The sequence below is a fragment of the Pristiophorus japonicus genome, chromosome 14, assembly GCF_044704955.1.
Source record: "Pristiophorus japonicus isolate sPriJap1 chromosome 14, sPriJap1.hap1, whole genome shotgun sequence".
Classification (NCBI taxonomy): domain Eukaryota; kingdom Metazoa; phylum Chordata; class Chondrichthyes; family Pristiophoridae; genus Pristiophorus; species Pristiophorus japonicus.
Window position 1 is genome coordinate 85,736,620 of NC_091990.1, and position 26,718 is coordinate 85,763,337.

Below are 26,718 nucleotides of genomic sequence, written 5' to 3' on the forward strand. Positions count from 1 at the left end.
TTCGGTATTCACTAAGGAGGACACTAACAACCTTCCGGATATAAAAGGGGTCAGAGGGTTTAGTAAGAAGCAGGAACTGAGGGAAATCGTTATTAGTTGGGAAATTGTGTTGGGGAAATTGATGGGATTGAAGGCCGATAAATCCCCAGGGCCTGATGGACTGCATCCCAGAGTACTTAAGGAGTTGGCCTTGGAAATAGCGGATGCATTGACAGTCATTTTCCAACATTCCATAGACTCTGGATCAGTTCCTATGGAGTGGAGGGTAGCCAATGTAACCCCACTTTTTAAAAAAAGGAGGGAGAGAGAAAACAGGGAATTATAGACCGGTCAGCATTTGGAAAGAGGTGACATGATAGGTCCAAGCCAGCCTGGATTTGTGAAAGGGAAATCATGCTTGACAAATATTCTGGAATTTTTTGAGGATGTTTCCAGTAGAGTGGACAAGGGAGAACCAGTTGATGTGTATTTGGACTTTCAGAAGGCTTTCGACAAGGTCCCACACAAGAGATTAATGTGCAAAGTTAAAGCACATGGGATTGGGGCTAGTGTGCTGATGTGGATTGAGAACTGGTTGGCAGACAGGAAGCAAAGAGTAGGAGTAAATGGTACTTTTTAGAATGGCAGGCAGTGACTAGTGGGGTACCGCAAGGTTCTGTGCTGGGGCCCCAGCTGTTTACATTGTACATTAATGATGTAGACGAGGGGATTAAATGTAGTATCTCCAAATTTGCGGATGACACCAAGTTGGGTGGCAATGTGAGCTGCGAGGAGGATGCTATGAGGCTGCAGAGTGACTTGGATAGGTTAGGTGAGTGGGCAAATGCATGGCAGATGAAGTATAATGTGGATAAATGTGAGGTCATCCACTTTGGTGGTAAAAACAGAGAGACAGACTATTATCTGAATGGTGACAGATTAGGAAAAGGGGAGGTGCAATGAGACCTGGGTGTCATGGTACATCAGTCATTGAAGGTTGGCATGCAGGTACAGCAGGTGGTTAAGAAAGCAAATGGCATGTTGGCCTTCATAGCGAGGGGATTTGAGTACTACGGTTATACAGGGCCTTGGTGAGGCCACACCTGGAGTATTGTGTACAGTTTTGGTCTCCTAACTTGAGGAAGGACATTCTTTCTATTGAGGGAGTGCAGCGAAGGTTCACCAGACTGATTCCCGGGATGGCAGGACTGACCTATCAAGAAAGACTGGATTAACTGGGCTTGTATTCACTGGAGTTCAGAAGAATGAGAGGGGATCTCATAGAAACGTTTAAAATTCTGACGGGTTTAGACAGGTTCGATGCAAGAAGAATGTTCCCAATGTTGGGGCAGTCCAGAACCAGGGGTCACAGTGTGAGGATAAGGGGTAAGCCATTTAGGACCGAGATGAGGAGAAACTTCTTCACCCAGAGAGTGATGAACCTGTGGAATTCCCGACCACAGAAAGTTGTTGAGGCCAATTCACTATATTCAAGAAGGAGTTAGATGTAGTCTTTACTACTAGGGGGATCAAGGGGTATGGCGAGAAAGCAGGAATGGGGTACTGAAGTTGCATGTTCAGCCATGAACTCATTGAATGGCGGTGCAGGCTCGAGGGGCCGAATGGCCTACTCCTGCATCTATTTTCTATCTATGTTTCTATGTAACCAACAGGGTGGATGAAGGGGAACCAGTGGTGTATTTGGACTTCCAGAAGGCGCTCGATAAGGTGCCACATAAAAGGTTACTGCACAAGATAAAAGCTCATGGGGTTGGGGGTAATATATTAGCATGGATAGAGGATTGGCTAACTAACAGAAAACAGAGAGTGGGGATAAATGGGTCCTTTTCCGGTTGGCAAACAGTGGCTTGTGGAGTGCCACGGGATCAGTGCTGGGGCCTCAACTATTTACAATCTATATTAATGACTTGGATGAAGGGACTGAGTGTAATGTAGCCAAGTTTGCTGATAATACAAAGGTGGATGGGAAAGCAAATTGTGAGGACACAAAATATCTGCAAAGGGATATAGACAGGCTAAGTGAGTGGGCAAAAATTTGGCAGATTGAGTATAATGTGGGAAAATGTGAGGTTATTCACTTCGGCAGAAAAAATAGAAAAGCAAATTATAATTTAAATGGAGAAAAATTGCAAAGTGCTGCAGTACAGAGGGACCTGGGGGTCCTTGTGCATGAAATACAAAAAGTTAGTATGCAGGTACAGCAAGTAATCAGGAAGGCAAATGGAATGTTGGCCTTTATTGCAAGGGGGATGGAGTATAAAAGCAGAGAAGTCCTGCTACAACTGTACAGGGTATTGGTGAGGCCACACCTGGAGTACTGCGTGCAGTTTTGGTCTCCGTATTTAAGGAAGGAAGGATATACTGGCATTGGAGGCTGTTCAGAGAAGATTCACTAGGTTGATTCCAGAGATGAGGGGGTAGACTTATGAAGATAAGTTGTGTAGGTTGGGCCTATACTCATTGGAGTTCAGAAGAATGAGAGGTGATCTTATTGAAACGTAGGATAATGAGAGGGATCAACAAGGTGGATGAGAGAGGATATTTCCACTCACAGGGAAAACTGTCCCATAGTTTTATAGTCTCAGAATAAGGGGTTGCCCATTTAAACATGAGATGAGGAGGAATTTCTTCAGAGGGTTGTATCTGTGGAATTCTCTGCCCCAGAGAGCTGTGGAGGCTGAGTCATTGAATATATTTAAGGTGGAGATACAGATTTTTGAGTGATAAGGGAATAAAGAGTTATGGGGAGTGGAGCTGAGTCCATGATCAGATCAGCCATAATCTTATTAAATGGCGGAGCAGGCTCGAGGGGTCAAATGGCCTACTCCTGCTCCTATTATGTTCTTAATAAAAAGTTCACATTCCTAACATAGATGGTGAGGGGAGGAGGTCATGGAGGAATGCGTGGCAGAGAGCTGACAGGAGACCAAGGAGATTAGGGAGAATGTGAGGAGATTGTGCCAAGGAAAATGGGTCAAGGGCTTGATGCAATCAAGAGAATGGTGGGAGGGGTGAGTCAGAAGAGGAAGTGAGGTGAGCATGAGGAGCAGGGGATAGCAACAGGAAAAAGATAAATTGCTTGGGTACATAAAGGGAGCCACCACATCACGTCTGCTTCAGAAAATGGAAGCTGCAGCTCCCTTCCTTGCCGTTCCAGTTCCACCAGAGAGAGGGAGGTGGAGAGAACAAATGTCCTCACAATCGATTGCAAGGCAGTAACTCAATCAAATATGTCTGATGATTGCAGATTCCCAAGAGTTATTTGATGCTCTTGTTTACTATTTCAAAAACACATTGTTCAGTGGTGTGTACATTGCGACACGGACAGAAACCCAGTGTTCTGCTCAACAATCTCTAAATCAACCTGCGGAGAAATCCACATCATTGGAGTTTATTAGATAGCTCACTTTACAACAAGAGGGTGAGTAGAGTGCACTAGATCTCCAGGCTGGTCCTCCAGTAATGCATCATCTGCAAAAAGACCAGTGCAGTTATTTCAGAAATGGCTCAGATATTCCACACCTAGCCTTTACAATGCCACCCAACACTTAACTGATGAAGATACGGAATAGGATGGGTGACAGTGACAACTTTAGCTCATTCCTCTTGCCAGAGAAGTAGGCTCAGGGAGTTCGCTCGGCACCTTTCCATGGATCTTCAAGCTGGCAGACACATCCTGGCCAAAATTTGGTTGGCTGCTGATAGCACTCCGGAGAGGCGGGACCGCGCTGCTAATAGCTTAGCGCCTTTGTTCGGCGATGTCACCGCCCGCTGCAAACTTCAATTGAGTTTTTGTGGTGGCGCAAAGAACTACCGGCTCGCCCTTTACCGCCAGGCAGATCGTGACATCAGTACACGTGCAACGCCTCGCTAGCGCCCCTGACGTGAACGTTGGCTTTTGCACCTCACGAGCTAGCATGAATGCACCACAGAAAGATGGCGTTCATAACTGATGGTGACTGCCTGAGCGGTATATAAAGGGAGTAGCAACTGGGGCACAGGTCGGGGTGAGTGCTATGTATTCTCCTAGCAGATTGCGTTGGCGGCTGCAGCTGCTGCTCCATTGACGAGTACCGTCTCGCTCTTACCTTCGGCAACTTGATAGGGGCAGTGCTGGCACACCACGTCGTGCAGCATCAATTATTTTGAAGTTGCCGGCTACACAGACGGGATATGGCCAATGTGGGTCCATTCCTGAGCAGAGGCCGCAGATCTCTGGCCAGGAGGCCTTACCCCCCCCAGGGTTCGCGGTGCGCATTCTTGATATGTCCGAGGAGCAGTGCATAAGAAGGCTGCGGTTCCACAGGGAGATGGTCACAGAGCTCTGCCACCTCCTGCACATAGACCTCGAAGCTCAAAGCGGCACCAGGCTGTCAGTGGCAGTGAAAGGGACAGTAGGACTGAGCTTCTACGCCACCGGCTCCTGGAGGCGATATATGCAACATTTCTCAGTTTGCTGTGCATTGCTGCATTCGCCAGGTGACTGATGCTCTCGACATAAAGTTCAGGGAGAACCAGGAGGAGCGCTCCTGTGGCTTCGGCAGGATAGCAGGCTTCCCCATGGTTCAGGGCACCATTGATTGTACCCATGCAGCATTGAGGGTCTCGCTCCACAATGCAGAGGTGTTTCGCAATCGCAAGGGTTACCACTCCCGCAACGTCCAGTTGATGTGCGACCACAGGCAGATGACCCTCGTTGTGAATGCCCGCTATCCTGGCAGCTGCCACGATTCCTTCATCCTGCGGGAGAGCAGTGTGCGACAACAATTCCAGCCACCACATGCAGGGCACAGTTGGCTGCTCGGCGACACCTGGTCTAGCCACCTGGCTGATGACTCCCCTCTGCAACCCCACCACCCCTGCCGAGCAGCACCAGGAACATAAGAGTAAACTATTGGGGTGCTGAAGCAGCATTTCCGCTGCCTTGACCACTCTGGAGGGTCCCTTCGGTACTTCCCTGATAGTGTCCATGCTGCACAACAGGGCCATCATGAGGGGCCAACCATTGCCACCAGAGCTGGCAGTTGCACCTCAAGAGCATGAGGAGGAAGATGAGGAGCATCAGCCTGAGACTGTTGCTGCTGCAAGGGCTGTTTGTCAGAGATTCATCGCCCAGCGATTCCAGTAAATCACGCAACACAGGCCAAGTGACTAACTTGGTCACCTGGCCATGTGCTGAAGACATCGCGCCCCACCCTGCACGTCTCCGAGTACATAAATCACACCACATTAATGTAATGTCCCAAATGATACTTTATTCACATTAACAAGAGTGTGCCCTAAACCAGCACAACACAGAACCATCAGCAGCAGCAAATTATGAATGGAACAACACCCCTGGAAACAGTAACCCACAAGCAAGTGTGACTATATACAAAAAAACAATCCTCCCATCTGAAATAACGCAATGGGCATGACCAAAATTGCTGAAACCAATCTTCCCCACACACTAACTTGTAAACACCAACAACTATATACATGCCTTAATATTCCAATACGGTCCCCAGATATGGCCATGCTACGATGAGTCCTTTGTGGGACTTGGTCCCATATTTCCCACCCTTCCCTTTTCCCCCATCCCACGCCTACTGCTCCTTCTTAATGGGGTCTCAGTGCCTGCAGCAAGGCTGGTTGAAGGCTGCTCTGTCTGTGACGCAGGGACTAATGATGACTTGTCAGGACATCCCCGACTATCTCGGGCCATGCAAGGCCCGGCTGTGGACTGCACCTCAGGATGGGCGGCAGCAGTCTCGATGGATGGGGTGCAGATAGCGGCAAGTGCAAAGGCGAAGTGGCAGTGGTGGGAGTCGGAACGATGTCCTCCTGAGAGAGGACAGCACGTTCCATCTCAACCAGCACGATGCCACTCCCCAGGGCAGAGCTCTAGTATCTGGGGCAATCTGGTGGAGCTCAGATTGCTGGTCTGCTTCGGCACCGTAAGCTCCCCTTTGGACTGCTTGGGGCCCAGACACGATGGTAGCAGTCAGTGCTTGCGTGGCATCAATGTGACTGCTTCAGAGCAGAGTGAGTCCGCATCAGAGCAGACAGCACATTGATGCCACCACGCACTGACGACATGGCAGCATACAGGACTGGTGTGGCTTCGGCCTGGCGTTCAGTGGCTACTGCCATGTTAGCCATGGCACCGCCATCATGTCTGGGACCCCTCGGGCACTTGTGGCTTCCAACATCCATTGGTATCTAACAAGGATGGGCTCGATAGGCTGCTGAGAGCCAAGGGCAAAGCTGGAGGTGGACTTCCTCGGTCCTCACAGCAAGTGCATCCAGGCTCTCGAGCACCCTTGCCAATGCACCCAACAGCTCGCTGTGCATTCTCAAAGATTGTCTTGCGACAACCTCCAGCTCGGGCTCCTCATCAAAGTCCTGCTGAGCATTACTCAGGCGCGCACTCGCCCTCCGGGGAGCTTGTCTCCTGAGTGTCCCTCCGCCCCCCCCTCCCCCCACCCCAGCCCGGCGTTGTTGCAGGCCACTGAATCCTGGAGCATCACCCACCTCAAAGTCCCCAAACATGTCCTCTTCCACGGTGGTGGTGTCCCCGCTCGCTGAGGCCGCTGGCTCCTCGGTGACTGGCAGAGGTGTCCTCCCCTTCGTCTTCGCCGGCAGTCGAGGGCTCATGCAGAGGCTCCTATGCCACTGGTTCATTATCTGAAAGCACAAAGCCAGAGCAGAGTGGTTACATACAGGGGGAGGGGGCCGGGAATGGAAAAGGCATTCAGAAATGTCAGTTTCCTGGAAAGTGGGGAAGGATTGTGGTGTCAGGGCTAAGTGGTCTGATAGAAGATGCAGAGGTCCTCAACATACAGTCACTGTCCCCAGGGAGCTTGGCCTCACCCACCACCACTGTACCCACTTGTACATCCATGAGACTGGACACACGTTTTTCCACCTCACTGAGAGTGTGGAGATCAGGTTTCCCTCCTCCGGTCTATATCGGTTCCCGGCGGTTATGCGCTAGCTTGTCCTGCTGGAAAAAAACAGAACATCTGAGTTAGTGTGCTTTTATCTGTCTGTCCAAAGTGCCTTGCATAGTTGAATGGCTGTTACTGTATGGTAGCCTTCAGATGTCGATGTCACTTGGAATAGCTGCACCACATACGTGGCAGTGCTGGGATTTGAGGGCCAGCACCTAAGAGTTAAGTTAAGGCTACTGTCTTTCACATGCATATGAAGACTGAGAAGGTAACAAAACGAGAGGTGAGTTTCAACAGCGGAGCAGGAAGCAGAACTGCGCATTCAGGCCCAGGATGTGGCTGAGGCTGCAAATGCAAACTTTGCATCTGTGCTCACCAATGAAGAGCATGGGGTCCTCGACATACTGATTGTGGAGAGATTGCACACACTATACATCATGCTCAGAGCATGGCATGCTAAGGTTAATGCAAAAGATACTTGCCCTGTCGATCCGCGCCAGGTCGTTAAACATTTTGCGACACTGCGTCGCTGTCCTGGGCACCGTGTTCCTTGCTGTGCCAGCTCCCTCTATAAATGGCGAAAAGTCTGTGGCTGTGGCCTCCTGCCAGTATCTGTCCGCACCAATTCCCATTGCCTCTCCACTGCGTTGAGTGCCTTCAGGGCGGTGTCGGAGAACCGATACGCGCGCAGATGACCTCTTGCCTCGGCCATCTTCTCCCTCTGAGTAAGAGTGCGCAGGCAGTGATGATCAGCATGAGGCTGTGCCGCGTACCATAGAACCTCCTCAATTGAATCCAGATGGCGCCAGTTTGTCGGTTGCGCAGCTCCAAATGCAGAATACCGCTCTGAGCTTACCGTCTCTCTGAGCTTACCGTCTCTCTGAGCTTACCGTCTCACTTACCGCCGTTTAGCGCCTTGAGAGTTGTGTGTAACGCCTGATTTGTCACTCCCTCTTTAGGCGGTAAAACTGAATTTTACGGTAGATGGCGGTAAAGTTAAAATCCAGGCGGTGTTACAGACTCTAAATGGGCGTTGCCGAATTTCATCCCCCAAGGTTTGGCAATCTGCTCCCACAGCTTCTTCACATGGGACAATTGAAAGCCGCATGGAAAGCAATGAAAGTGGCATTCTCCGCCTCCTTACCACATTCTCTGATGCCTTAAATAAAATTACAGTCTGCCCCAGGCACTGCTCACAAGAACAAAGTCCAATATTTTCCTTTTTGATTAGACAGTGATCCTCCAACACATTCAAATAAATGCTGAACTAACTTGAAGAGCACTTTGAGCTATTGATATACACAAGATTTTTCTGCAGTTTTTGATCTCACTCGGAGCTTGCTTATGGATAGAAACCACAGTTATGTTCTGAACCCCGAAGGCTATGCATGTGCGAGAATCAAATAAAATCCTAGTAACCATCCTGGTGGACAGCCCCAAATGAATCAAAGGTTCTTGGCACTGCTCTCTATGATCAGCACACATTACAAAGGATATGTACTGTTGAATTCAGCAAGCCACAATGCATCTTTCCTGCTATCATTGTTTGGGCGGATATTATTTTAATCTAGTGTTCGAATGAGTGCAGGAGTTCCAAGGAACATGTTCTGAAATATAATTAATTGCCAAAGGACAGTCTATGAACATTTTTTTTAATTTTACAAGTAGTTCATATTTTTTTAACCCTATAAAAAAACATTAACAGTAGTGAACTTAGAAAAGACGATGGGCTCTGTTAAGGAGACTGAGTTGGTCATTGATGATCCTCGGAGATTTCAGTTTTTGTTTTTTTTGCTAAAGAAGAGTGCACATGATGAAAATGTGTCCCTCCATATTATCTTTCCGTCTCTGTCCCCCTCACACTCTCCCCTCCCATTCCTTCCTTCCTTCATCCCAGCATCCCCCCCCCCAGCTTCCTGTTGCAACTCTGCTCACGTAGCGCAGGTATATTATTCCAGTAAAGGATTTGTTTACTCACAGTTGAAGTACAAGTAACAACTGTTAACAATTGAAAAATGTCTTTTTAAAGAAAGCTCCATTCAAAAAGTGATGAGTGATGTATTTTTAAAAGTCCGGCACATTCAAGAAATATTTTGATTTTCTTTGTCTTTTGGTAGTTTTTTTTATAAATTGAATATTTTGATATTTGAGTAGAGTGCTGAAGACATTTCAAGAGTTTCTGAGCCAAGCAATGTGACAGAGCTGAATTAACCTGCACACTTACAGGGCCCAACTTTTGCCATGACTGGCATCAATTTTTTTGGAGTAAGTTTTTTCTGGCGTAAGCTTAAAAAATGCCATTTTCCCCCAAACATTTGCTCCAGAGTAAGTCAGTTAGGTACGATTTTTTTTCGGTCATTTTTTTTTCAAAAGGGGGCGTTCCCATACACTTACGCCAGTTTTGGCCATTTATGCCACTTTGGCCAGTAAAGACTTACTCCAGATCAACTTAGGTCAGCCTATGTGGCCAGTTCTGAAAAACCTAGCAGCCAGTGAAGAAAAAGCAGCGCACATTCGGCAGACATTAGGGCAGGGATAAGGGAGGGAAGGGAACTGGAGAGGGCCTCAACAACCAAGCACCAAACATTGCAAGGAAAAGCTCAAACAATTAAAATACTAATAAAAATGAAGTAAATCCTACCAGAGAAATGCGAGCTGTTGGCCGCAATGTCACTGGAACGGGGTAACCAGAGAGAGGGAGAGAGAGATGCTGGTATACAAAACACGCTTTCTCTTCCCCCCCTGCCCCTCCCCCCCCCCAAAAAAAATTCTCCTCCTGCCCCCGCTCCCCCCAATACACTCTCTCTCTTACCCCCCCCCCCCCCAAAAAAAAAACTCTCCTCCTTCCTCCCTCCTCTCTTTCCCCCCCCCAATCAAAACACTCAAGCACACAACCACAAAATAAAAAATAAAATCGAAGTCCTACCTCGCCCGGGAACTCAGCGGGCCGGCCGGTGCGGGAGGCCACTCGGCCGGGGATAGAGTGCAGCGAAGATCGGGGCGTTCCTTCGGCCGGGGATAGGGGCTGTGAGCATCGGGTCCTGCTCACAGCCCGCAGGACATGCTGGGAGGGCAGGAGCATGCGCGCAGACTTCACTGAGCATGCGCGCAGATGCCGGCAGTGGTTTCTATGCTGGCCTGTTGCTCCGCCACCCCCCTTCAGACTGCACGGCACACCACAACTCTGGGGACTCCGAAGAGCGGCCAGGATAGGGCCCCTTTTTTCCTGCGCCATTTAAAGTAAGTGCACCGACAAAAGGGGTTGGGCAAAGTTGGGCCCATAAAGTTGAAAGCCCCTTGGGGGGGTAACAGCTATCTTCACTGATGTTAATCCAACTTGCTCACAACCTGAAAGACCTGCATGTTTAGACCTGCTACTTTTCATTAAAATCTCTATCTTAAACTTGGCTGTAATGGAAGCATAATCTCTTACCTTAATTGACTGCCCTTCATAGAGTTTGAAAAATCTGATACACTTTAAAGATGTAGCCATCCTTAATTGATATTGCTGGCAGTATATTAACTCTCATTTCAGTTCTACTACCAGCAGTTTAATAGTGAATCTCCAGCAGAATAATACTGCTGCCCCCTTCCCAGTGCTGCAGTCTTCAATGAGCAGATTTCAGCTGTGTTTGTTCTGTCCACCTGCAGCCTGATTCCATGTCACAGGCTGACCAGGGCACAGTCACGCATGGACTGTGGGGTCTGTCACTCCAGCTGAACTGATGTAAGCCTGTGATGTCAGAGTTGGAGGAGCGCGTGAACTCCGGATGATGGTACCACATAGTCTCATTTAAAACAAAAACGGAAGCATGCCATTTCTTTCAATCCTGCAGTTTGTGGTGTCCTTGGTGCGAAGTGGATGGTAACGATCGTGTTACGAGAGAAGTGGCAGAGTTCAATCATAATATAAATTGTTATGTTGGCCTACTTCAGGGTGATGAGGAATAACAACTAGCGTTTATATCGCACTTTCAATTTAGATAGACCTCCTAAGGCACTTCACGGAGGTGTAATCAGAAAAAAATGGACGTTAAGCCAAAGAAGGGGATATTGGGAGGGGCGATCAAAAGTTTGGTAAAAGAGTTTGGATTCTAGAAGGGTCTTAAAGGAGGAGAGGGAGATAGAGAGGCGGAGGGGCCTCGTGAGAGAACTCCAGGGTGCGGGAGGTAAAACAAATAGCCTCCTTTTGGTTGTTACTAGGAGTCCTGAAGGAGCGCAGCTTTCCTGCTTATCTCGTAGTCTCCACATCGGCCCGGTAACCGAGAATTCACCAACTTAAATGAAACGGAGCTCGGGTGCACAGTGCCGTGGTACTGGTGACAACTGTGGTGATCATTCATAAAGCATTAAAAAAATAGCTTTTAACATTTAATAAAGTTACTGGCACTGTCACTGAGAATCTTGATATTTTACAGGGATGCCCTGAATATGTTGAAGCAAAAAGGTTCCATGACAACGCCCAGGGCAGCAGCCGCTGCTCCTGTGCAGCCCCCTTTGAAGACTACTCAAGCAGCATCAAGTGCCCCTGCATACCCCAGGCCCTCAATACCGCCAATCTCTATCCCAGGACAGCCATTAACCCCGGTGAGTTTTTAATGAATTAAAAATGATAAAATGGAAGAAATTATGTTTAGGAAGTACATCATTTGCCCTGTGTGAGAACTTAATCTGTTTTCTACAATGATACTGAAAAACGGCATCAAACTGTAATAGTCATTTTTTTTTAATTCATTCATGTGGGCGTTGCTGGCAAGGCCAGCATTTATTGCTCATCCCTAATTTCCCTTGAGAAGATGGTGGTGAGCCACAACTTTGAACCGCTGCAGTCCGTGTTTTTTTTAATTTCAAAATATACTTTATTCATATAAAAATTTGCACAATACATTGGAAAGCAGTTCAGTACATTTGGATGCGGTCAGCAATTCCATACAATACATTTGGATGCTGACAGCTGTTCCGTTCAATACATTTGCTTTACATTTCAAGCTACAATCCAGGATACATTGTAATACAATCATCAAATTACGTTACATGTGGTACTATACAGTACATGGAATGGGTGAGGGTACAGTTACATTTCTTTGCAACATACATTACTGAACAGAACTTGCATTATACATGGCAGTACATAGGTTTTTTCAGATCATTGTGCTCTATGTATACAAAAAGTTTACAAGTACAGCCCGAGGGGAGTTTTATACTGATTCCAGTCCGTGTGGTGAAGGTACTCCCACAGTGCTGTTAGGGAGGGAGTTCCAGGATTTTGACCCAGCGACGATGAAGGAACAGCGATATATTTTCAAGTTAGGATGGTGTGTGACTTGGAGGGGGAACGTGGAGGTGATGGTGCTCCCATGCGCCTGCTGCCCTTGTCCTTCTAAAGGTTGCGGGTTTGGGAGGTGTTGCCGAAGAAGCCTTAGCGAGTTGCTGCAGTGCATCTTGTCTGAAATCCGTAATCCTCGACCGAATCCGTGCTGGATTTCAGGTTTTGCCGGATTTCGGACCTCGCCGTTCAAAAACCGGAACAGACTCGGTCCCGAGGATTCCGGATTTCGGATGTTGTACCTGTATTAGCTGGAGATCCAGCTCCGATAGTACGTACACACAGACCTCCTTTTTTTTCAAGATTACCACTGGCTTCTTGGCCTATGTAGATTTAAAAACACAGATAAATAGCATTATGTTTATACCACAGTTGGTCTGGACTGCAATAATTCATCGAAGAAGGAAAATCCAGTTGAACCCACATGTATGCAGCTCTGATACAGTCAAATCCTGATAAGCATACATCTACTTTCCATTGAAATGTTATGCTTGGATCAGAATTATATTCCTGTAAAATAGAGATAAAAATAATCAATTTGTAAAGCTGTTCACTGTGGCCCATGCAATTATAGAATCAGCATTCAGTCTAAACAAAACAAAGCTGAAAATCCTGCACCCAATCCTCTATTTTATACACTACTGTAAAATGCATTGCTGTTATTATGTGAAATTGAATACTTCATCTTCTATATTTAGTTTAAAGATGGACTTACATTTATATAGCACCTTTCATAACCTCCGGACATCCCAAAGCTCTTTACAGTCAATTAAATACTTTAAGTGTAGTCACTGTTGCAATGTAGGAAATGCAGCATCCAATTTGCACACAGCAAGGCCCCACAAACAGCAATGTGACAATGACCAGATAATCTGTTTTTTAGTGATGTTGGTTGAGGGATAAATATTGCCCAGGATCCCGGGGTAACTCCCCTGTTCTTCAAAATAGTGCCACGGGATCCTTTATGCCCACCTGCGAGAGTAGACAAGGCCTCGGTTTAATTTAGCATCCAAAAAAACACCTCGGACAGTGCTGCACTTGAATGTCAGCCTGGATTACATGCTCAAGTCTCTGGTGTGGGCCTTGAACTCACAACCTTCTGACTGAGGTGAGAGTGCTATCCACTGAGCCAAGGCTGAGACCAAGCATTAAAGAGCTGATCATTAGTTTTTTATGCTTGGTTCAGGGTATTGTGTATTTAAAGTGTTGTCATCAGTGTCACATTCAAAGATGAAAATGTTAAAAATATATATAATTTTGATGAACTGTATATGGTACTGATGGTGAACCTTGCTGTAAGTCGTGTTCCAATCAAGAATTTGAAAGTGAATGGAAGAGGTTTGGTCCATTGAAATCCTATAGTTATGTTTAATTGGGAGAGAGATAGCAATACAAATAGAAAGGAAACAGATTTGTTGAACAATGAAGATGGTTCCCTATAGCACTCTGTCTTCAACCTAACGTAGAGCACATGATACTCGATTTAGTTATTAGTAATGAAGCAGAGGTATTGATCTGGTAGTCAGGGAGCATCTTGTGAAAGGCTATAACAAAATGATTGAATTCGGTATCAGGCTAGAACAGGAAAAAGGAGGGTCACAAAACCATGGTTTTCGATTTAAAACCGAGCTAACTTTGAAGGAATGAGGAAAGAGATAAATCATTAGTCAGTGAATCTACAGCTCAGCAGTGGTATCTAGGGAGCAACCATATACCACGAATGATAAGAGAGGTATTTCTGAGTGGATGCAACCATGCTTTACAAGAATGTTAAGATCAATATTAACTGAAAAGAGAAGGCCTACATAACCAAGAAGTTTAGTTTAATTTTGTTTTGTTCAAAATGGGGCGTTACCAGCCACCTACGCCGGTTTTGGCCATTTAAGCCACTTTGGACAGCTTAATAGCTGCTCCAAACTAACTTAGGCCAGCATATGTGGCCACTTATGGCCGCACAGAAAACCCTTGCGGAGAGTTAAAAAATCAACGCAAGTAGCCAGAGATAGCGGGGGGGGAAAGGAAGCGGAGAGGACCTTGCAAAGCACTAAACATCTTCACAACAACATTCAAGAAGCATAAAAACCATCAATAATAAATAAAAAAATAAAACTTAAGTCCTACCTTCCTAACTTGGCCCGGAAAGTCAGTGGGCCGGCCAGTACGAGAGGCCCTTGGCTGGGGATAGGTGCGGGCAGGACTACTGGGCGGGAGAGCACAGGGAACTGGCCACAGGCTCACAGAACACACACAGGCAGGCTGTGCTGGGGTAGCACAACACACAGGCTGCAGCGATCAACAGACAACGGGCTGGGTGGCCGGTGCGAGAGGCCACTCGGCCCGGGATCGGGGCGGGATGCATCAGATCCCAAGCTGCAGCACGCATCATCATCATGGGAGGAGCTACTGCGCACGCGTGAACGCTCTAATGCACATGCGGACAGCTGCCGGCACTCTTTCACGCGCAGGGCCCTAACTCTGCCCCCCAATGGAATCACCACGCCCCGGGAAAATCGACAGAGCGGCCAGAATCCGGGGACACCTTTTTGCCGCCGTTTTTGAGCCTAGGAAGTCGGCGCATCTCACGTGAATGCGCCACAAAAACGGGTGGGCCAAATTTGGGCCCATAGAAAGTCACAAGCAGAGACCAAGAAAATAATGAGGGCAGCTAAGAGTGATTATGAAAAAACCTTGTAGATGGGAGTGTGTAATAGAAAAGGTTTTTGTAAGTATATTGAGGAAAGAGAAACTGAAACAGGAAGATACAATATCAGAGGTACAAGGAAAATGAGGTAAGTTAAAGGGAGACACTCTCAGGAATTAATATCAACAAAAATACTGTAAGGGATAAACTAAAGGGACTGGACCAGACAAATCTCCAAACCCAGAAGTTATCCATCAAAGAGTGTTAAAAGAAATAGATGAGGAAATTGAGCCGGTATTAACTGTTATGCACATGTGAGCCTAGTCAATCTACCAAAGCTCACTGGATGTTGAGAGTGCCAGAGGATTGGAAGATAGGAAATATGATGCCATTAATCAAAAAGAGAGCAAGAGCCAAATTGTGCAAGTGCAACACACTGAGCTAAATGTCAATATTGGGGAAATTGATAGATTCAATTATCTGGGACAGAATAAATGAGGAATTGGGAAATTATCCCAATTATGGAGAGTCAGCATGTGAAAGATCAGTCATATCTTTGATAGAGTCATGAAGGTGGCAGGCAGAGGAGTGTCAATGGAAGGGGGCCATCTTGAAATGATCATTAAGTATTTGACTCTGTCTTTGTAGAGTAAAATGAAAATGGAATACCTGAGGAAAATGTGGAAGAGTGCCACAGGAGACAAATCTTTAGGTGAATGCACAAAAAAATCTAACAGGATTGAACGCAGAAAGATTAATAGATCTGGATTCCAAAATGCTGAAGGAGCTGGTAGAGGCACTAATCATTATTTTATAAAACACGGGAATTGTGGCCGACAGGAAGGTGATGAAGGTTATGCTCCTATTCAAGAAAGGAGAAAACGATAAGAACATTATTGAACCAGTTTCCTGCTTCAGTTAATGATTAACTTTTGGAGTTCATTAATGACTTAAGGCATGGACTAATCAGAAATTTATAAAGGGCAGGTTGTGCCTGACTATCAGGAATTGGCAGACTTGTTGAATCATTATTTTGTGTCAGCCTTCACAGTGGGGGAAAAAGGATAATAAACTGATCACCCAGGGAAACTAATAATGAATCAAGGACTGGAACTCACCAAAGTTAACATAAACCAGAAAACAGTACTGAAAAAAATAATGGCACCAAAGACTGACAAACCTCCAGGACCAGACGGTCTCCACCCCAGGGTTTTAAAGGAAGTAGGTGAGGACATTGCAGATGCTTTAGCCATAATCTTCCAAAGCTCTCTGGATTGACTAGTCTCACATGTGCATAATGATTTCACTGATAACAGGTGGGTGGCAGAAATGTGAAGTCGTACATTTTAGGAAAGAAGAGCAGTGAAAGGAAGACTATTGAGATGCTGGGCATCATCACAAGCTGTATAGAATGTAAAAGCAAGCAGTACTGCAAAAGCACTGTTCAAACACCATGTGGAGTATTGATAGTTTTGGAGGCATTATCTTAGGTTGGTTGTACTGGCCTTGGAAGAGATGGGGAAAAATATAATCCAGTAACTGCTCACCAGGATGATACCCGGAACGAAGGGACTAAACCATAATAAGAGACAAAGTGGGGAAGTTATGGGATAATCCAAATAATGAGGTAGATGGGGAATAACTCATCCTGATACCAGGTCACCGATGTCACAGGGACAGTAATAGAATGATGTTGAGAAAATGCTGCTCCCACTCGGTCAGCCTAAGGAGCAAATGCAAGGCTAACTGATGAAGCCTTATCTAATGCACGGAGGTGATTGTTGGGGGAGAATGCATCTATAGTGAATAAACTTGATATGAAACTGTCTAATTTGGGATAATTATAGAATCATTGAAATTTACCACACGGAAGGAGGCCGACCAAGAGCTATCCAGCCTAATCCCACTTTCCAGCTCTTGGTCCGTAGCCCTGCACGTTACGGCACTTTACCTGCACATCTAAGTATCTTTTAAATGTGAGGCTTTCTGCCTCTACCACCCTTTCAGGCAGTGAGTTTCAGATCCCAACCATCCATTAGGTGAAGAAATTTCCCCTCATATCTCCTCTAAACATCCCCCCCTCTCCCCACCCCCCAATTACTTTAAATCTATGCCCCCTGGTTGCATCCCTCCGCCAGGGAAACAGGTCCTTCCTATCCACTCTGTCCAGGCCCCTCATAATTGTATACACCTCGATCAGGTCTCCTCTCAGCCTCCTGTGTTCCAAAGAAAACAGACCCAGCATCTCCAATCTTTCCTCACAGCTAAAATTCTCCAGTCCAGGCAACATTCTGGTAAATCTCCTCTGCGCCCTTTCCAGTGCAATATCTTTCCTATAATGTGACCAGAACTGCATACAGTACTGCAACTGCGGCCTAACCAGAGGACGGAGGAGCAGAGAGGTCGGAGACCAGAGGTGGAGCAGCTTGGACAAGACCAAGGGAAGGCGCTGCATGGGCCAATAGCAAGGCTGTAAGGTCGTGAGGCTCACTTTGCGTACTATGAATTCCGCGTAGCGAGAGGTCCTGTGGGAAGAAGGAAGGAAGGAGGACAGTAGGAATATGTTTGAGTTTGTGTGAATGTATTGGCACATGTGGCGGAGCCTGGTCTCCAATCATTGTGGATCCCCTTGCCACTGGACCAAGACCTTGCTCCGTCAAGCCCATGTGGTGGCTGGTGTGCAACGGCCAACCCACATTAAAAGAATTTACGTACAGGCATCTTCCACCGTTTAAAATGAGTTCATCAGTTTCCTGAGTACTCATTTTTAGTGTGGAAGCAAGTCATCCTCGACCCCGAGGAGCTGCCTATGATGATGACGAACCCGTGTTTTATACAGTTCAAGCATAACGTCCTGGCTCTTGTATTCCATGCCTCGACTAAGGCAAGTATTCCATATGCCGCCTTAACCACCTTTTCTACCTCATCTGTTACCTTCAGGGATCTGTGGACCTGCACTCCAAGGTCCCTTTGTGTACTCGATTCTTCTCAGTGTCGTACCATTTAATGTATATTCCATTGCCTAATTAGACCTCCCCACATGGATTACCTCGCACTTATCCGGATTGAATTCCCTCTGCCCTCCTGATCAGTACATTAATATCTTCCTATAGTCCGCAGCTTTCTTCCTCATTATCAACCACACAGCCTATTTTAGTGTCATCTGCAAACTTCTTAATCATACCTCCAACATTCAAGTCCATCATCGTCCATCGTAGGCAGTCCCTCGAAATTGAGGGACACTTGCTTCCACTCTAAAAGTGAGTTCTCAGGTAGCTGTATTGTCCAATACGGATTTACAGTCTCTGTCACAGGTGGGATAGACAGTGGTTGAAAGAAGGGGTGGGTGGGGAGTCTGGTTTGCCACATGCTCCTTCCGCTGTCTGCGCTTGAATTCTGCATGCTGTCGGCGATAAGACTCGAGGTGCTCAGCGCCCTCCCGGATGCTTTTCCACTTAGGACAGTCTTGGGCCAAGGATCCCAGGTGCCGGTGGGGATGTTGCACTTTATCAAGGAGGCTTTGAGGGTGTCCTTGAAGCATTTCCTCTGCCCACCTGGGACTCGCTTGCCGTGTAGAAATTCCGAGTAGTGCGCTTGCTTTGGGAGTCTCATGTCGGGCATGCGGACGATATGGCCCGCCCAACAGAGCTGGTCGAGTGTGGTCAGTGCTTCGATGCCACGGAGAAGGTGGCTCAACCGTGGCTAACAAGGGAAATTAAGGATAGTGTTAAAACCAAGGAAGAGGCATATAAATTGTCCAGAAAAAGCAGCAAACCTGAGGACTGGGAGAATTTTATAATTCAGCAGAGGAGGACAAAGGGTTTAATTAGGAGGGGGAAAATAGAGTATGAGAGGAAGTTTGCTGGGAACATAAAAACTTACTGCAAAAGCTTCTATAGATATGTGAAGAGAAAAAGATTAGTGAAGACAAACGTAGGTGCCTTGCAGTCAGGTGAATTTATAATGGGGAACAAAGAAATGGCGGACCAATTAAACAAATACTTTGGTTCTGTCTTTACGAAGGAAGACACAAATAATCTTCCGGAAATACTAGGGGACCGAGGACCTAGTGAGAAGGAGGAACTGAAGGAAATCCTTATTAGGTGGGAAATTGATGGGATTGAAGGCCGATAAATCCCCGGGGCCTGATCGTCTGCATCCCAGAGTACTTAAGGAAGTGGCCCTAGAAATAGTGGATGCATTGGTGATTATTTTCCAACAGTCTATCGACTCTGGATCAGTTCCTATGGGACTGGAAGGTAGCTAATTTAACACCACTTTTTAAGAAAGGAGGGAGAGTGAAAACGGGTAATTATAGACCAGTTAGCCTGACATCAGTAGTGGGGAAAATGTTGGAATCAATTATTAAGGATGAAATAGCAGCGCATTCAGAAAGCAATGACAGGATCGGTCCAAGTCAGCATGGATATATGAAAGGGAAATCATGCTTGACAAATTTTCTAGAATTTTTTGAGGATGTAACTGGTAGAGTGGACAAGGGAGAACCAGTGGATGTGGTGTATTTGAACTTTCAAAAGGCTTTTGACAAAGTCCCACACAAAAGATTGGTGTGCAAAATTGAAGCACATGGTAGTGTGGGTAATGTACTGACGTGGATAGAGAACTGGTTGGCAGACAGGAAGCAGAGAGTCGGGATAAACGGGTCCTTTTCAGAATGGCAGGCAGTGACTAGTGGGGTGCCACAGGGCTCAGTGCTGGGCCCCCAGCTATTTACAATATACATCAATGATTTAGATGAAGAAATTGAGTGTAATATCTCCAAGTTTGCAGATGACACTAAGCTGGGTGGCGGTGTAAGCTGTGAGAAGGACGCTAAGAGGCTGCAGGGTGACTTGGACAGGTTAGGTGAGTGGGCAAACGTATGGCAGTTGCAGTATAATGTGGATAAATGTGAGGTTATCCACTTTGGTGGCAAAAACACGAAGGTAGAATATTATCTGAATGGCAGCAGATTAGGAAAAGAGGAGGTGCAACGAGACCTGGGTGTCATGGTACATCAATCATTGAAAGTTGGCTTGCAGGTACAGCAGGTGGTGAAGAAGGCAAATAGTATGTTGGCCTTCATAGCGAGAGGATTTGAGTTTAGGAGCAGGGAGGTAGGTCTTACTGCAGTTGTACAGGGCCTTGGTGAGGCCTCACCTGGAATATTGTGTTCAGTTTTGTACTCCTAATCTGAGGAAGGACATTCTTGCTATTGAGGGAGTGCAGCAAAGGTTCACCAGACTGATTTCCGGGATGGTAGGACTGACATATGAGGAGAGACTGGATCAACTGGGCCTGTAATCACTGGAGTTTAGAAGTATGAGAGGGGATCTCATAGAAACATATAAAATTCTGACGGGACCGGGCAGGTTAGATGCAGGAAGAATGTTCCCGATGTTGGGGAAGTCTTGGACAACGTGGATCATTTTCCATACCTCGGGAGCCTACAATCAGCAAGGGCAGACTGATGATGACGTCCAACACTGTCTCCAGTGTGCCAGCGCAGCCTTCGGTCACCTGAGGAAAAGAGTGTTTGAAGACCAGGGCCTCAAATCTGGCACCAAGCTTACGGTCTACAGGGTAGTAGTGATACCCGCCCTCCTATATATGGCTCAGAGATGTGGACCATATACATTCAAGTCAAGGTCATTGATATATACCCCAAAAAGCATTGGACCCAGCACTGAGCCCTGCGGAACCCCACTGGATACGGCCTTCCAGTCACCAAAACACCATCAGCCATTAACCTTTGCTTCCTGCCTCTGAGCCAATTTTGGATCTAACTTGCCACTTTTCCCTGGATCCCATGGTCTTTTACTTTCGTGACCAGTCTATCATGTGGGATCTTATCCAAAGCTTTGCTAAAATCCATATACACTACATCATACGCATTGCCCTCATCGACCCTTCTGGTTACCTCCTCAAAATTCAGTCAAGTTAGTCAGATGCGACCTTCCCTTAACCAATCCATGCTGACTGTCCTTGATTAATCCATGTCTTTCCAAATGAAGATTTATCCTGTCCCTCAGGATTTTTTCACCTAATTTTCCCACCATTGAGGTTAGGCTAACCGGCCTCTAATTACTCGACCCCGAGGGACTACCTATGATGAGGCCAACAAAAATCAGGAAACTATAGACCAGTTGGTCTAACATCTGTGGTTGGGAAGATGTTGGAGTCCATTATTAAAGAAGCAGTAGCAGGACATTTAGAAAAGCAAAATTCGGTCAGGCAGAGTCAGCATGGATTTATGAAGGGGGAGTCATGTTTGACAAATTTGCTGGAATTCTTTGAGGATATAACAACCAGGGTGGATAAAGGGGAACCAGTGGATGTGGTGTATTTGGACTTCCACAAGGCATTTGACAAGGTGCCACATAAAAGGGTACTGCAGAAGATAAAAGTTCACGGGGTTGGGGGTAATATATTAGCATGGATAGAGGATTGGTTAACTAACAGAAAACAGAGTCAGGATAAATGGTTCATTCTCTGGTTGGCAACCAGTAACTAGTGGGGTGCCGCAGGGATCAGTGCTGGGACCCCAACTATTTACACTCAGTCCCTTCTTCCAAGTCGTTAATATAGGTTGTAACGTAGTCAAGTTTGCTGACGATACAAAGATGACATGAACAGCAATGCGTGAGGAGGACACAAAAAATCTGCAAAAGGACATAGTCAGGCTAAGTGAGTGGGCAAAAATTTGGCAGATGGAGTATAGGGCCCAATTTTCCACATGATTCGCACCTGATTTTTAGGAGCAACTGGTGGAGAACGGACTATTTTAGAAATCGCAATTCTCCACATTTTTTTTTCTGCAGTTCTAGTCAGGTAGAACAGTTCTAGTTTAGAACAGAATTTTTTCTTCAAAAGGGGGCGTGTCCGGCCACTGACGCCTGATTTGAAAGTTTCCACAGTGAAAACGTACTCCAAACTAAAGTAGAATGGAGCCAGTGAAGATTTTTGTAGAACTGAAAAAACCTGTTCTACACATTAAAAAATCAATGCAGGTTACAAATTAGGCGTCCAGAACGAGGTGGGGGGGAAGGGAACTCATTAAATTCGACAATAAATCCTTATTTATACTTCTACAAACAAATCCAACCTGAATAAACATTTATAAGCCAAGAAAAGATTAAATAAACCATCTTCCTACCTGTGTGAAAGTGCTTCAGCCAGGGAGAATTCTGCAGCCGTTCGTGCAGCTGAGCGGGAGGGGGAAGAGAGAGAGAGAGAGAGAGAGAGGGGGGGGGGGAAGAAGGAGGGAGGGGGGGGGGGAAGAAGAAGGAGGGAGGGAGGGAGGGGGGGGGAAGAAGAAGGAGGGAGGGGGGGAAGAGGGAGGGCGGGGGGGGGGAAGAGGGAGGGCGGGGGGGGGGGGGAAGAGGGAGGGAGGGGGGGGGAAGAGGGAGGGAGGGGGGGGAAGAGGGAGGGAGGGGGGGGAAGAGAGAGGGAGGGAGGGGGGGAAGAGAGAGGGAGGGAAGGAGAGAGAGAGGGGGGGGGAGGAGTGGGGGAGAGAGAGAGAGGGGGGGTGCGGGTCTCGGGGGGAGCGGGTCTCGGGTCGGGCGGGGGGGGGAGCCGGTCTCGGGTCGGGGAGGTGGGGGGGTGTCGGGTCTCTGGTCGGGGCGGGAGGGGGAGCGGGTGTCGGGTCGGGGAGGGGGGAGCGGGTGTCGGGTCGGGGGGGGTGGGGGGGAGCGGGTGTCTGGTCGGGGGGCGGGTGTCGGGGCGGGGGGGGGGAGCGAGCGCGGGTCGGGTCTGGTCAGCAGGGGGGGGGGGAAGAGAGCGGGTGTCGGGTCGGTGGGGGGGGGGGGGGAAAGAGAGTGTCGGGGCGGGGGGAGCAGGAGCTGGCCGTGGGAGGAGCCTTATTCACGCAGCCCCAGTGAGGCCATTCAGCCAGGGCTAGGGGCTGCATGCTTCGGGCCCCTCCCACACAGTTCGGCGCCTGAAGCTACTGCACTTGCGTGCCGACTGTAGCGCACATGTGCAGAGGTCCCGGCACTGTTTTCAGCGCGGGACCTGGCTCCGCCCCCCCACACAGCTCGTGCTGACTGCGCCGAGGGCCAGAGGACCTACAGGTAGGTGGAGAATACCGAGGATTTTTTTTAGGTGCTGTTTTAGGCACGAAAAACGGGCGCTCAGCTCGGAGGGGTGCCCGTTTTTTTTCTTGTGGAAACTTGGGCCCATAATGTTGGAAAGTGTGAGGTCATGCACTTTGGCAGAAAAAAAATCAAAGAGCAAGTTATTATTTTAATGGAGAAAGATTGCAAAGTGCTGCAGTACAGCGGGACCTGGGGGTACGTGCATGAAACACAAAAGGATAGTATGCAGGTACAGCAAGTGATCAGGAACGCCAATGGAATCTTGGCCTTTATTGCAAAGGGGATGGAGTATAAAAACAGGGAAGTCTTGCTACAGCTGTACAGGGTATTGGTGCGGCCACATCTGGAATATTACGTGCAGTTTTGGTTTCCATATTTACGAAAGGATAAACTTGCTTTGGAGGCATTTCAGAGAAGGTTCACTAGGTTGATTCTGGAGATGAAGGGGTTGACTAATGAGGAAAGGTTGAGTAGGTTGGGCCTCGACTCATTGGAATTCAGAAGAATGAGAATGATCTTATCAAAACATATAAGTATAAGATTATGAGGGGGCTTGACAAGGTGGATGCAGAGTGGATGTTTCCACTGATGGGGGAGACTACATCTAGAGGGCATGATCTTAGAATAAGGGGCCGCCCATTTAAAACTGATTTGAGGAGAAATTTCGTCTCTCAAAAGGTTGTGGATCTGTGAAATTCACTGCATCAGAGAGCTGTGGAAGCGGGACATTGAATAAAGTTAAGACAGAAATAGACAGTTTCTTAAATGATAAGGGGTTATGGGGAGCCGGCAGGGAAGTGGAGTTGAGGCCAAGATCAGATTAGCCATGATATTGAATGGCGGAGCAGGCTCAAGGGGCCGTATGTTCTACTCCTGTTCCTATTTCTTACGTTCTTATGATGAATTACTCGATCTATCCCTTTCTCCCTTTTTAAACAACGGTACAACATTAGCAGTGCTCTAGCACCACACCTGTAGCCAGAGAGGATTGGAAAATGTTGGTCAGAGTCTCTGCTATTTCTTCCTTTGCTTCTCTTAACAGCCTGGAATACATTTCATCCGGGCCTGAGGATTTATCTACTTTCAAATACTTCCCCTCTCTCTGTTTATCTCGTCTAATATTTCACGCTCGTCCTCCCTCATTGCAAATTGTACATCGCCCCTCTTTTTGTGAAAACAGATGCAAAATATTCATTAAGAATCATACCCATGTCTTCTGCCTGCACACACAGATTTCCTTTATGGTCTCTAATAGGCCCCACTCTTTCTCTAGTTATCCTCTTGCTCTTGAGTGACTTTGAAACACAGGGCTTGACTTTCCACTTCACATCGCCCATCTATGGCCCATCTATTGCCCAAAATGGACCTCTATCGCCCATTTTGACTAGAAAATGGAAACTAGGCCCAAAACATCGCCGAAAAAACAGGTGCCTAAGTTTCCACTTTGATCACCGAGATGATCGCCCACACAAGGCCCATCCCAAGTTTTGGCACCTAGCATGCACTTTGCTGGGCCGATGCAAGGCCCAAAAGAGTGCAGAGAAATAGTTGCTTTTACTGAGCTTAAGAGAAGAAAATGGGCACTAGGGACGCCATTTGGAAGTTCAGAGGAAAGGTGGAGGATTAGTTGAGTTGTTTAGAGAGTTAATTTCAAGATAATTGTACTCAGAATATTGGGACAGGGAATATAAAGAGGTATTATCAAGTTATTTTTGGTAAATAGGTTTTATATATTGAAATTATTTTGTAAATAGCTTTTACATAGTGAAATTATTTACTGATATCAAACTGACTGGTATACAGCGTAGAGTGCAGCGTACAGTGATTAGAGAGTATAGAGTAGAGAGATTATTAAAATTTATGAAAGTAATTATTGATAGTGATATGGGGCCTATGCTTTCCCTGCCTTTAATTGCAACTGCTCACACACTGGTTACTGAAAGGATCAATCGAAGAGGTGGCAGAGTAATGCGTAGACGGAGACGAAGACAGAGGAGGAGACCGTATAGCCAACGAAGGTACTTGGAAAAGTAATCTTACCTGAACTTGTCTGAAAATGCTTGTCTTCAGAGGCTGCGATTCCGGAAGAAGGTCATCGATGAAATATGTCAACTCGTCAAGGGTGATCTGCAGCCTTCCAGCGCCATCAGAACCGCACTGTCCGTTGAGGTGAAGGTTACTGCTGCCCTAGCCTTCTACGCACTGGGATCTTTTCAGGCTTCAGCTGGCGACATCTGCCATATCTCTCGGCGCACTACACACTGCTGCATTCAACAGGTGACTGAAGCCCTTTATGCTCGCAGGATGGACTTCATAAGCTTCCCAATGACCAGGGAGGCACAGACTGAGAGGACTTTGGGTTTCTCGAGAATAGCAAACTTCTCCAAGGTGCGGGGAGCAATAGACTGCTCGCACATTGCCCTGAAAGCACCCTTAAAGAACGCGGAGGTCTTTCATAACAGAAAGGGGTTCCACTCACTAAATGTGCAGCTTGTTGTCGACCACAATCAAACAATTATGACAGTGAATGCTGCATTTCCTGGCAGCATCCATGATGCGCACATCTTACGTGAAAGTGCTATCCCTGACCTGTTTGTCAATCAGCCAGAAGGTCACGGTTGGATGCTGGGGGATAAAGGGCATGGCCTTGCCAGTTGGTTGATGATCCGTCATTTGAAGCACAGAAACAGTATAATGAAAGTCACATAGCAACTCGCAACATCGTTGAAAAGACAATTGGAGTCCTAAAGCAGTGCTTCAGATGCCTGCATCATTCTGGAGGCAGCCTACAGTACCACCTTGACCAGGTCGCAGAGTTTATTGTGGTGTGTTGCATGCTGCATAACCTAGCTATAAAGAGAGGACAAGTAATGCCAGATGGGGCTGCAGGTCCACCTCCAGAAGGAGGGGAGACAGAAGAGCCAGCCGGTGAGGAGGAAGAGGCAGAAGAGGACGCAGGCGAGGACATAGGGGAGCGCAATCAGCCTGGCGATCTAGCACCGGTACCACCATCCTCCTCCCGAAGACCAGCTGCCAGTGGCAATTACACGGTCGCTAAGCTGTTGCGTCAGCAGCTCATTAATGAACGCTTTGCATAAACTATCATTGTGGATATTCAAATGTTCATTTACAGTTTGGGTTAATCAAAAGTTTCATTTGCGTGGGGTTTCCTTGTTGTCTTTCCTGCACTGGCCTATCATCAGAATTAATGCTTTAAGTAAAGTTTAAGTAAGGTACTGCTATAATAAAAGAATAAACAAATAAGGATGAACAACTGTAAATTTGTTAACTAATGTAACTAAGAAAGAAGGCACAAAATTTATTGAATTAAAGATTTTTTTTATTAACAAAGACAACAAACGAATTTTTAATAAACTATTGCACAACACCCTCCCTCCACCCTCACCCCCGCCCCACCCTTCCCTCAAATCCCCAAAACATTAACAATTTAAAAAAAAAAAAGAAAAAACAGTTCAACAATGAAAAACCCCCTCCCTACCTGTGGCCACATTTCCCTCCAGGTCCTGTCCCACCCCATGTTCTTACCCCACCTGCCCATTTTGGTCTACGCAGACCGACACAAACGCGTTGTGCAGCGTGGGATGACAAGACTTCCTGCCGTGGTGGTGGTGACGGAGTGGAAGCAGAAGCCTGAGGCTCCACTTCCAAGTCAGGAGGAATTGTGTCCTCCGAACTCGCTTGCGTGCTCTGGGTCTCCCTGCG

General features: G+C 47.0%; 1 protein-coding gene across 2 annotated transcripts in view; it reads left to right on the forward strand.

Moving 5' to 3' along the window:
• pdhx (pyruvate dehydrogenase complex component X) overlaps positions 1-26,718 on the forward strand; it is a 513,740-nt gene that overhangs the window by 163,984 nt on the left and 323,038 nt on the right. For both annotated transcript variants that reach the window (XM_070899330.1, XM_070899329.1), the window contains exon 6: positions 11,351-11,519. In XM_070899330.1, coding sequence (XP_070755431.1) covers positions 11,351-11,519 — 169 coding nt within the window. The remainder of the gene's footprint in view (positions 1-11,350; positions 11,520-26,718) is intronic.